The following is a 12,837-nucleotide window of genomic DNA, read 5'->3' on the forward strand; positions in this document are numbered from 1 at the left end:
GTGAGGCTTCTCTGTGTGTTCTGTAAGTTGTACCTCTTGCTGAGTATATGTTATTCCAATTAAGAAATGCAGAATCTATTCATATTTCAAAGGATTAAATAGAAAAGTAGGGGTTTTGTCTCTTATCTAGATGCTGTTTATTTCTTTTCTCCGTGCACATACATGCAACTTACACAAAAGTAAAGCTGTGCTTTGAATTCAGGCTGGTTGCCATATTTCCCCTTCTTGTAAACTGCCAATTTTGCAGAAAGAATTTAATTCAAATCACTTGGATTCTGGTAGTCCTCAAATGTTTTTCATAGTTCCCCATCTTTGAAAGCCACTGAATAATTGCTCGTCTGTAGAAAAAAATAGTGGCATAGTTCCTGAAAGAAGAGAGTTCATTGACATGTTCTCTTGATGAGTTGCAGCAGCACATGCCAGAAAACGCAGTACAAGTGAATGAAAAAATATGCAGAATGGTTACTTGATCCTCGTGCTAAATCAAACTACTCTAAATTATCTGTATTGTCTTCATTGAACATGCATGCTAAGTAAATTTAATCTCAAAATTTCCCACTTGAAGTCTGATTACTTAAGTCTGATCTCAAAATGGATTTTTTTAATATTGGAAATTTCCAAATTGTTGAAGTAAATTGATGGAGAAGTCCTTCCTGTCTCTATAGTTTTTATGTGGGTCTTTTATATTTCACTTCTTATGCGGATCTTTCATACATGCAACTTGAACTTACCATATTGTTTCCATCTGTTTTCCTTCTATTCCATCATTAAACTAAAGCTCCCTGCTTCTAGAAGATTTAAAACACTTTAATTATAAACAACTTTTCAAGATTTGGAAGAAGATGAGTGTGAAAGAGTGGTATTGTGCAGAAATAGTGTTGTGTTCTTAGTGGTATGCCTACTTTCTGGTTCTTCTGTTTGAAGTGTATTTAAAAAAAAAAAAAAAACCCAAACCCAAAACACAAACCTGGGAAAGTGTGTTTTGATGTCTTATAGATAGATTTGATGTATCTTTAAGTGATGGACACACAGTGTTTGAGAGTTGGGAGTTGTGAATTAATCCCAGCCCATTAATTTCTTGTGGTTTTACATTGTTCAATATATTAGATGTCTAAATCAATACTTTTTGATTTACAGGTGTTACAATTTCAAGAAATGCTGTGACCTATTTGAAGAACGTCATTCACAGGAACTTTTGTTGTGTGATAATTTTTTAAAACTATAATGGCTTTGAAAAAAACACCTAAACTACTCAAGAAATTATTTTTTCATTGGAAACTTTGGAAGTTTAGCATTATTGTGTTTGTCTTTCTGGTATTTTTATTTTTATTACAAAGAGAAGTGGGTGTTCAAGATTTTAAGCATGAAGCAGGGATTGAGCCAGTTGTTGGAAAGAAAAGTCACGTACTGGGTCTTGTGTTAGATGCTATGAATAATATCAAAGGCGCAAAGCCAAAAATGCAGATAAAAGCACCTGTTAGGCAAACTAAGATTCCTGGAGAGAGACACTGTTTGCCAGGACATTATACTGCAGTGGAACTAAAACCCTTTCTAGATCGACCACTTCAAGATTCTAATGCTCCTGGAGCTTCTGGTAAAGCATTTAAAACCATCAACTTAAATTCAGAAGAACAGAAAGAAAAACAGCGTGGAGAAGAAAAACACTGTTTTAATGCATTTGCAAGTGATAGGATTTCTTTACACCGAGATCTTGGACCAGACACCCGACCTCCTGAGTATGTTGAAATGTGTATGTCCTGACTGTTGAAAAACTTGTCAGAAATGCAGACTGTGAAGTGATCGGAGTTCAGCATTAGGTGATAGTTTAGAAAAGTCTCCTACGTATATATAATGATTGGCTGTACTTAATGATTCACAGTGCCAAAGCCAAGAGTGTTTAGAAAGACTCATGGTTTTGAATTCAAAGTGACCATATTTAAATAAGGTTTTCTGCTTTTGCCTTTAAGGTACAATTTCCAAGTAACTTTTGGGAAGCCTGCAAAGCTTTACTTAGAAGAAAACTAAAAATGTGGTTTAATCTGTTTCCCCAAGTTAAACACCATTTCTCTATGCCCCTGCCCTACTCCCCACCATTCACTTTTTTTTTTTTCCTTATTCAGTGTTAATAAAACCACCAGCTGTTGAACAAGGTGGTGGAACATCTCAGCAATCTTGCAGTATTGAAAAAAATTATTAATGAGACTGTAGGATTTGGGTAGAGTGGGTTGTTGTTGTGAACAGTCTTGTCAGTGTCAGATTTGATGTCCTCAGCTCTCTGTGTCAGAAGTGACCAACCTTACTGAGCTGCTGGTGGTAGTATGAGTATCATGTTACACATGGTGCAGCTCACAATAAGCTTTGCTAGAGCATAACTGGTGAGTTTTCGCCTGTGTGTTTTCTGAGGCAATGGCTGTGATAATTACCTTGGGGAGTCTTCCAGTCTTTCAAGCTGACAGGCAATAAACGGTGTAAGTGCAGCTTATGAATGCAGAAGAATTGTCTTGTCATCTGGACTTGTGATTGGATTTAAAGTTATGTTCAGAATACATCAGTCTTGAAAAACTGTGCATTTAAAATTGTTTCCCTTGAATGGGAAATTGCAACCCTAAAGATTATATGGTATTTCTATAAAATTTTGAAGTTCTGAATTAGATCTGTTCTATCTTTTCTTGCAAATTCTGCAGTCTAAGAAATATTCTTTGTATTTTGGGGGTTTCAACAGTAATGGTGACTTAAAGTCTGATTTTGCAGCTCAGTATCTGCTGCTCTCAATAGAATAACAGTTTTGGGGTTTTTTTCTGAAGATGATTTGGGAGCTATATAAAACATACTCAAATGTTTATGAGAACTGAGTCAGTTGTTCCAGTGGAATTCTTATTCACCATATTTTAAAAAAAATATTTTGTACAGTTTCTCCAGTGGGAGCATCTGCCTTTGCAGTCCAAAACTGGGATAGAAAGTGGAGAAGTGGAAATGTGTTGTCCGTATTTTTAAAGCTTTGTACTAGGAAGAAAAGGGTTTCTCTTAAGAGTATGAGTCAAAACTTTCTGTTCACTTTGTAACATTTGACACTTTCTAATCTGTAGATGTATTGAACAAAAGTTTAAGCGTTGCCCTCCATTGCCAGCCACAAGTGTTATAATAGTTTTTCATAATGAGGCATGGTCCACTCTGCTCAGAACTGTTCACAGCGTGATGTATACCTCTCCTGCCATACTGCTAAAGGAGATCATTCTGGTGGATGATGCCAGTGTAGATGGTAAGAAGTGTTTCTATTTTTTCTTGATCTCTTTTTAGGTGTTTTGGGGATTTTTGTTGTTGTTGTTTGGTTATTTTTTTGTCACTTGGTTGGAGTTTTGTTTTTTAATATATGTTAGTTGCAGATAAACTGGCTAAAATGATATCTCTGTGCCACATTAACATGTATAATGGTATATTCTAATGGTATTGTTCCTTTTTTTCCCTTATAAAATAGTTCTCCCCCATCTTTTTTCATAAGATAGTAAAATATGAAGTTCTTGTCCTCTAAAGGGTTTTTTAAACCCCATTTCTGATTATTCCTATTCTAGTGCTGCTTCAACTGCGTAACTGATTGCATGACAAGTAGCTCTGTAATTTGTGCTTCAAACCAATTACAGTTTATAGAACAAAGAATCCAAGGATAAATCGGCCAATGCTTGTAGCAATTTGCATTTTATCATAGTGATTGTCTTTATGCAAATTAATTTCATTGAGATGAAGGGAAAGGTCTTTCCTAGAAAGTAAAATTATTTAATGGAAGAATAATCTTCAATACTCAAGCTGACTGCCAAAAATAATTGGATATATACTGAGTGTGATCACAAATACAAGTTCAAAAAGCTTTACATGCTTAACTTTAGATGAAAATATCTATACATGTATGATTATATTTTTGTATTTACACTTTTTTCAAGTCTGTATTTAGTATACAGACTTGGATGAGAAGTATGTTCAGCAGTACAGTTTGATAATTTAGGGTTAGGGTATGGGCAGAGGAAGGAAGATGATGTGAGATGTTTAATGGAGGATGTGGGTTTGTTTCTCAAATTTTGCACATTTAAAGACTCTTTTTATACAGCTTCTGTTGCTTTTGTGAATATTGCAGCCTTGGAAAACTGTGTGAAAAATGTGCTGTCATTAAGGAAAAATTTTGCATATTTGGCAGATAATTTACAGAATGTTAAAATTGTTTAGGTTGGAAATGACCTTTTAACATCATCAAGTCCAAACGTTCACCTAGCACTGCCAAGTCCACAACTACACCCTGTCCCAAAGTACCACAACTTAAAGTCTTAAATACCTACAAGGATGGTGACTCAACCACCTCCCTGGGCAGCCCATTCCAATGCCTGACAAACCTTTCAGGGAAGAAATCTTTCCTTATATCCAATCTAAACCTCCCCTGGCACAACTTGAGGCAATTTCCTCTTGTCCTATCACTTGTCACTTGGGAGACTGACACCCACCAGGATACAGCCTCCTTTCAGGTAGCTGTAGAGAGCGGTAAGGTCTCCCCTGAGCCTTCTCTTCAACAGGCTAAACCATACCGGTTCCCTCCGCTGCTTGAGTAAGTAGGTACATGATCTGTTTGCTCTGAAAATAGATTTGAATTGGTATTAAAACTTAATACTGCAGAAGAGATGTACTAGCACATGTCCTTTCTCTTTTAGAATATGTTTAGTGTTCTCTCCCCTGTACTCTGCCAGTCACCTCTTCCTATGCCCCACCCCCAACAAAACTCAGCCCCTAAAAATAAGAGCTAGGCATTGTGTAATGCTTTGATGTTGAGGTAATTCCTGGGATTAGTGTGAGTTGTTTATATATACATATCCTGAAATTGACGTCTCGTTCTAGAATACTTGCATGATAAACTAGATGAATATGTGAAACAATTTCAAATTGTTAAAGTAGTCCGTCAAAAGGAAAGAAAAGGTCTAATCACTGCACGGTTGTTGGGAGCTTCGGTAGCAACAGGAGAGACCCTTACCTTTCTGGATGCTCACTGTAAGTGTAACCTGTAACTAAACCACGTTTGGTTTATTATGCTATTTGATTTAACGTTGCAGATTTATTAATTATAAGCATTAGCAATGTATCATATTTCCTTTTGCTAATTTATATTATTGAAAGTATAATTAGCAATGCTGTTTAAAAGCAGTGCATATTTGCTTGCTGTTGACGTATTAAAATATCCTGTGTACTACTTTATAGCCAAGTAAAAACTCAGTGTTCCCATTTTCTCTATAGGTGAATGCTTTTATGGCTGGTTAGAGCCATTATTGGCAAGAATAGCTGAGAACCCTGTTGCTGTTGTAAGTCCTGACATTGCTTCTATAGATCTCAATACTTTTGAATTCAGTAAACCGTCTCCTTACGGGCATAGCCACAACAGAGGAAATTTTGATTGGAGTTTGTCATTTGGATGGGAGTCTCTTCCTAAACATGAAAATAAAAGAAGAAAAGATGAAACCTATCCAATTAGGTAAACATAATTTAAATATTTGGAATCCTTCTGTTTTCATGTTTTTTTTGTCATGAACAGCAGTTTGTAAACGAACTATTTCTTCAGATGAGTATGATCAGATGCCTTAGCACTTTAGATGTTTTATGTAGTATTTTAAGAACCACATTATAAACTTTAAAGCTTTCATAAAAATATAGCCTCCATAACACAGTTACTGCTCTGTGTTACCTTCCTTCTACATACACTAGGAACATAATAAGCAATTTCCATGTACTTTTTCATCAGAAGGGAGCAGGGAGAGGAGGATTTTAAACAGTTCTTTTCAGAGACAGTACCACAGATTCTGGTTCCTCATTCATCATCCTTGAAAGGATGACAACACAGGTTTAGAGCACCAAAATACTAGACCGTTACAGTAGTGCATTTGATGATAATTGTACGTGCTTTGGTCACAGGCGTGTTGCCCTTCTGGAGGAGGAATAACTTTGCCTTGATATCCTCCATACAGGGAAAATAGGTTATTTTTCCTGATGCTGTCTACCAGCAGTTATTAGTCTAAACCAGTTGTTAATAAATAACAATAAAACTGTCAAATGAGACTCAGTGTGGGCAGATTTAATTGCTTGAAGGATTATTTACACCAGAAAAATGTATCAATGTAGTGAAACACTAACAAATGCATGGAAATTTCCTAGAACAGTTATACCGTGTTTTTACATCTCTATTTTACAAAATCAACTATTTTAATTCTGTCTTCCTCGGTAAATTTTGTCTTTTTGCAGAACACCTACTTTTGCTGGAGGTCTGTTTTCAATATCCAAAGACTACTTTGAACATATTGGAAGCTATGATGAAGAAATGGAAATATGGGGAGGTGAAAATATAGAAATGTCTTTCAGAGTAAGTTTAGCTACTTAATTTGCAGTGATCTTTATACTGACAGTATACAGGGTTTTTGAGGACAAATTAGTATTACATCTTGACTTTTCTGCTGAATCAGCCAACTGGGACATGGAAAATGAATTACTAATGACCTATGAAATAAAATAAACATGCTCACTGAACTTTTTATTTTTTTAAGTGTGTTTAGGGTTGACAGCTGAAATGTACATTTCCAGTGTTTACCTGATTAGGAAATTCACTTATGGTATGCCTGCTAGATGGTTTGGGTTTTTTCTGGTGAACAATAATATTGCTAAATTTTTTTCCACCCTCTTAATTCTAACTGCTGTGCACTTACACAAAAAATGTTATTATTAGGTATGGCAATGTGGTGGACAGTTGGAGATCATGCCTTGCTCTGTTGTTGGCCATGTCTTTCGCAGCAAGAGTCCCCATACTTTCCCAAAAGGTACTCAAGTGATCACGCGTAATCAAGTCCGCCTTGCAGAAGTCTGGATGGATGAGTATAAAGAAATATTTTACCGAAGAAACACAGAGGCAGCAAAAATTGTGAAACAAGTAGGTGGTGGTGGTGGTATTAGAAATCACACTTGCTGCGTTGAAAGTTTTGGTGAGCAAAAGTTATTTATTGCCAAAGTATGTAAGGATTCTAGATATCATAATGAAAAGACATTGCTTCAGTTTGCTTAATGCTGTAGCCCCAACAAACATGAAAAAGGTGTTTGAGTGGCGATAGTGTTGTTTTGTGTGGTGTTTTTTTTTGATTGGTAGGGTTTTTCATAGATTCTCTAAAATGTTGGGTAGCATTGAGCAGCTACCGGAACTAGCAGAAGAGCACGAGAGAAGCTACTGAGTATAGAAGATGTAAACTAACTTATTTTTTGGAGTGAGAAAAATGCCTCATTAGTCTGCAGTTGCTTAGTATTTTTAACTAAAAAGCAGGTTTTGTTGCTCTTTAGCTGCAGAATGAAGCTTATTCAATGATAGATATCCATGCTGTCTCTGTCTGCTTAAAAACTTAAATACAGTTGGGTGTTGGTTTGTTTATTTTTGTAAATTTTCTGGAACTTTGGTCTTTCACCAGGTTGAATCTAGAGGGTGTTTTTAGAAGCTATTTTTTCTCCCTTCATATGATAAATTATTGTGACTATTGTATCACTAATAGTATTAGATTTCCTAAGCAAGTTCAGAAGTTTAGCAGCTATATACAACTGAATTTTGTCTGGGAGATTCTGCATTGTGCTGACTATTTATGGTAGTTATTTAAATAATCCAATTAATTATCTCAGCTCGTTCTCTTTGGCGATATCATTTAGCTTTATATCTTTCATCAGTATGGTTGTGTTTGTACTGTCCCACTTCATGGCACTGTGTTAAAACTCTCTTGGGACTAAGGATCCTCCCATTGTTTCCATGTTGCAGTGTATTTTTCTTGCACGTGCTTTGAAGTGCTGCAGGCGGCATGTCAGTGGTGGTAAGATAATGAAAAAAAACCAGCAGCAACAGTAGTAGTACAGTATTAAAATTAAAAAATCAACGAAGGAAGCTTAAAACTTGTTTAATGCTATAATACAGAATATCATAGTATATTTCCTTTCCATCCTTCCTTACTTTCCTTTCTCTAACAGAAAACATTTGGAGACATCTCACAAAGACTTGATTTAAGGCAGCGTCTGCAGTGTAAAAATTTTACCTGGTATCTCAATAATGTTTATCCAGAAGCATATGTGCCAGACCTGAATCCTTTGTTTTCTGGATATGTGAGTTTAATTTTAATTATTTTCTATAGTCTTCCATAATCCCAGAAGTTTGCTAACCCTTTGTGTTGCCTTAGCCACAGCATTCTTATTTTAACTATCACTAACTGCTCTAGGGTTTTCTGTCCTACTCTGGACAAAGAATCTCTTCTGCATACCTTGCTGTTTGAATACTTTATAGCTTTGCTTAATGGGATCTTACAAACTGCTAAGATAAGCAACATTCTGCCTGTCACTGACAGTTAAAATGGCACAAAAGTACTAAGCCAGTGGTGAGAGATTTCCTGAATTACCAAGGTAAATTTAGCTTTATATAGTAAGAAGTCTGAGAGAATTTTTAGTTCATGTTAATAAGGAAAGTGGACAGCAGTTTGCTTCTCAGAATTAGGTTTATGATGAGGAAAATATATGCTTATAGGTATACATCTGGTTTTTTAAAGACCATTGCATTACCTCTGCCAAATAACTGCTTTAGACGTTGCATTGCTCAAACCAAAAAACAGTAAACAACTAATAATTCTTAATTTGATGTGAATTTTTAGCATGTATTTCTATGTAAAACTACTTCTTCCGCCGATTTTGAGTATTTTATGTGTATCTGTTCAAAGCGTGATTTGAATAACAGTAACCTTGTATACCAGTAGCCTAATAATTCAGAGTGTGTGGCTGTAGACAACCATAATTCAATTACTATGTTTTTGGTTAGAAAAAATGAACTCTGAGACCAGGATTTTTAGATTTGAGCATAGCAGAAAGTAAAAATGAACCAGCGGCTATATTGTTGTTAAGTGAAAGTTTAGTTTGATAGACAAGTGAGACAGTTCAATTTTTTTCATCCCCACTGAGCTGCTTTCTTTTCTTATGATAACATCCTTTCTTTAGTTAAAAAATATAGGTAACCACATGTGTCTGGATGTTGGTGAAAATAACCATGGTGGCAAGCCACTGATTATGTATTCTTGTCATGGACTTGGAGGAAATCAGGTAAAAATATTTCACACCTGATTTTTATGATCTATTCAGCTGTTACTTTACTATACTAAAGTTTTCATTTGTTTTAGAGAAATGGGCTCATTTTTAATATGCGATTTCTCTGTCTTTTTTTTCTTAAGAGTTAATTCCTAGACATACTGTTTAAGGAAATTTCATACTGCCCCTCATGTTGTGTCCTGCTTCTAACAGCTGTATGTTCAGCATACAGATTCAAGTTTTTAACACAATTGCACTGCTTCACTTAATCTCTCCTTTCTGTGCAAAACCTTTTCATCCCACACTCACTACTTTCTTGTAAATATTGTCGTCTTAATTCTTCCTTTCCTTATGCTTCCTCCTATTGCTTCTTTCTCTGCCACCAGGACTCACAAGGAAGATATTGGTGGGAATCCAGCCAATGGGAGACCAAGTGGCTAGGCCCGAGCCACCTTCCCTACCATGCTTGCAGCCTCACAGTGTGAGGTCAAGGTGGTCTGTCCTGTACTGGCTAATGCAAGTGAATATAGGATTGAATTTGTCCAAGAAGAGCTCTCTGATGCATAGCTCTTGGAGGCAGCAATGGTGCTGTGTTTCTTCTACAGTATGACTTGTGTAGATGTCAGATATTGAATCCTTCGGGCACTTCTGTAATACTAGTAACAGTAACATCTTCCTTGCCCAGAAATGAACACTTCTCCGTTGCCCTAAAGAGTCATTTGGGGAATAAAGTTTCTTCACTGTAGATCCTTAATAACTAAAGGTGAACAAAGGTTTAAAAGTTTTTGTTAGAAAATAGTACTCTTTTAAGATTTTATTAAAAAAAAAAAAATCTTAAACTCCATCCGTTGATGGCACTGTGAAAACTCAGAGACATTACCCTAGTTAGTTGATGCTTTCCTAAACTATTTTTGTGGGAGATGCAACACTGTCTAGGGTAACAACTACTGTTATGTTAGCTTCTTAGAGTATTGAACTGTTTTGTTGGGTTTTTTAATTCTGCTGTGGGTTAGCACTATATTGGCCTTTTCCCATTGTCACAGCCATTAATGCAAGAACCCTGTACCAAGACATTGTATGAAGACATCTGCTGTATGCTTCTATTGTCATCCCTCCATGTTATCCTGGACTGTACTAAAACTCTATGCTTTCAAGTGTCATGGTTTCTGTTCTTTCCTCCTGACATAAAGTAACAGCCTGAATCCCTTTAGATGCCAGCCTTCAGATAAATTTCCTACAGGTTGTGCTGGTAAAGCTCAAGAGATGTGTATAGTTGCTTACTTAATCCTTCTCATGACAATACTCTATTTTCAGTTGTATTATGTTCTTTACCAGACTTCAGCAGTGTAGGCTGAAATTTTCCATGCTACCCATCTTCATTCATGTATTTGAGATACGAGAGGGGAGTGGAAGAGAGAACCTGGTTTTCAGAGTTGTACATCAAGTGTTTACTGTGCTTCCTTTTTAGAATATTCTGGGACTGGGAACCTGTCCATCTCCATATCCAAAATTAATGAAGTTTGAAACCTAGCTTTCAAATTGTATTTTCAAGGTTCACGGAGATTTTGGAGTTCAAAAGATAAATCAGAGCAGATCAGGTCAGATTAACAGAATTAGAGTAAATTATTACGGGTGAGAGTTAAGTGACTAACAGGTCACTCCTATCAGTACCTCTTTCAGGGAGTAATGTTAGGTGCAGAGGCTTAAGAGTGAGATGCCTGTTTGTTCCTCAGTGCTATTCCCAGTGATGCCAAGGCAGTGAGGAGGCAGAAGTTCACCAATTGACTGATAGTTGAAAGCCACAGGAGGCTCAGCCAACTGAGCCTGGTCTTAATAGTCATAGGAAAGGTGTGGTGAAGAAAGCTGACATGGAGCCAAGAAACAGCCGTAATGGGATGTAATGAGAGGAATTGTGCTGTTTAATGAGGGAGAAAAGGAACAGACCAGGAGGTTAGGGTGGGGTGAGAAGTATATAAAAGGACAGCTGCATCTGTAACTGTTAGAATTAAATCCCTGCTAAGACCTGAATTATAGCCTAGGATTCCTGAGCCTTAAGAGTGCTCTGCTGCCAGGAAATGATGGTAAACATCACTCACCAAATACATGCTTACGTTCCTTTTCTAATGGCTAGCTTGCAAGACAGCAGCATCCTATTGTTAGTGTTTATTCTTTAGTTCAAGAAGCAAAAGCTGACACACGGTAATCAGTATTGTTGCATGTGACCTTTTTTTTTGGTTCCTTTAAGGAAGAAAAAAACTCCAGCAACAAACATTGCATAAAATTTTTTAAAGTTAAGAAATGCCAAAATTTAATTGCAACTATCTCTATTTTGCACTATTTCTCACTATTTAAGTGCAACTATCTCTACACTTTTGTTTGTCTTCTTGCATTATTTATGATTCCTGGGGGAGCAAGCACTGAGATCTTGCATCATAATGCATATGCACTAAGTGTCATTTGCAATTGATACATTTAAGTACTTCTAAATATATTCCATTGCATTAATATTAAAAAATGCTTTTAGCTTTGTAAACATTTTAAAGTGTGTATGCTAAAAAGCAGACAAACAATTCTGTAGTTGTGAATTATTGAATAACAAAAGAAGCCCGTTACTTTGTGTACTGGGATTTCAAAGGGTTAATGTACTTTAATATTTTTGTTTGTATTTATTTACTGAAATTTTTAAAAATTATTTAAATAGTACTTTGAATATTCTGCACACCATGAAATTCGACATAACATTCAGAAGGAGCTTTGTCTGCATGCTTCTAAAGGACCCGTGCAGCTTCACGAATGTAACTACAAAGGCCAGAAAACCTTTGCCATTGGAGAAGAGCAATGGCTGCATCAAAAGGTATTTCGACTGTGCAGTGAATTGTCATCTTATCAGTGATCTTTTATACGAGTTAATTTTTTATTGCTAATGAAAGAGAAAACCCCAATGAAACTAAGCTCTCAAGCCAAAAAGGAGTAAGTTTTTATTTCTGGGAGGGAAATGTAGAAAATTTCAGTTTTTCAGTTACTAGATCAAAACTTGGTCATTTCACTATTTCAAATGTAAATTAGAAATGTCACTTACAAAACCAGTTGCTATCCTTTAGTGCGTGTGTCTGGGCATCCACCTGGAAGTCAATCCAGAATTTTGTGTCTTTTAAAATGTATTTTTTTTTTAATTTCCTAACAAAACAAGTTGGCACTTGCATCCAACTCATTTGTGTACCAGAGTCCCTCCCTGAACTACCTGGAGGACCTTACTTTTTTTTAACAATGGTGAACTTGAGAAAAGAAGAAGAGTGGGGGTAAATAGCATGCTCGTTGTTTGTTCACTTTTTTTCCCTCCTTTTTTACCCACTTTAGGATCAAACTCTGTACAATGCAGCACTACATATGTGCCTTACAGGAAACGGAGAGCATCCGAGTTTGACGTCCTGTAACCCATCAGACCCCTTCCAGAAGTGGATCTTTGGCCAGAACAATTAAGACTTGATATTTATAGGGCAGAAGCATTTTCTTAAAAGAAAAGAACTTTTCTAAACTGTGATCATATATGTGTACAGCATTTTTAAGTGATGCATACTTTAAATGCAAAAAGTTTAAACAGTTTCTTTTCTCTTATTTAAGTTGGATATAAAATATGTCATCAGAGATTCCCTAGGAGTCTGTAACACCAAAGATGATTGAGGTCCCAATTAGGAAAAATGTTTACAATATTTCTGTGACAAG

General features: G+C 36.1%; 1 protein-coding gene across 1 annotated transcript; it reads left to right on the forward strand.

The window, feature by feature from the left end:
- The first annotated feature begins 1,134 nt into the window (after positions 1 to 1,134).
- GALNT3 (polypeptide N-acetylgalactosaminyltransferase 3) lies at positions 1,135 to 12,837 on the forward strand. Its single transcript, XM_010154861.1, has 10 exons — positions 1,135 to 1,736; positions 3,087 to 3,259; positions 4,876 to 5,025; positions 5,269 to 5,503; positions 6,268 to 6,385; positions 6,746 to 6,946; positions 8,017 to 8,148; positions 9,028 to 9,129; positions 11,816 to 11,968; positions 12,472 to 12,837. The coding sequence occupies exons 1-10, from the start codon at positions 1,225 to 1,227 to the stop codon at positions 12,592 to 12,594; spliced, it is 1,899 nt and encodes a 632-aa protein (XP_010153163.1). The 5' UTR covers positions 1,135 to 1,224; the 3' UTR covers positions 12,595 to 12,837.

Source organism: Eurypyga helias, unplaced genomic scaffold (assembly GCF_000690775.1).
Source record: "Eurypyga helias isolate BGI_N326 unplaced genomic scaffold, ASM69077v1 scaffold17567, whole genome shotgun sequence".
In the NCBI taxonomy this organism is placed as follows: Eukaryota; Metazoa; Chordata; class Aves; order Eurypygiformes; family Eurypygidae; genus Eurypyga; species Eurypyga helias.

Excerpts from the sequence above, each read along its gene's own strand:
- GALNT3 (XM_010154861.1), top strand. The coding sequence starts at position 1,225 with ATGGCTTTGAAAAAAACACCTAAACTACTCAAGAAATTATTTTTTCAT. Across the intron at positions 5,504-6,267 it reads GATGAAACCTATCCAATTAG|AACACCTACTTTTGCTGGAG; the intron begins GTAAACATAATT and ends GTCTTTTTGCAG. Across the intron at positions 8,149-9,027 it reads ATCCTTTGTTTTCTGGATAT|TTAAAAAATATAGGTAACCA; the intron begins GTGAGTTTAATT and ends TCCTTTCTTTAG.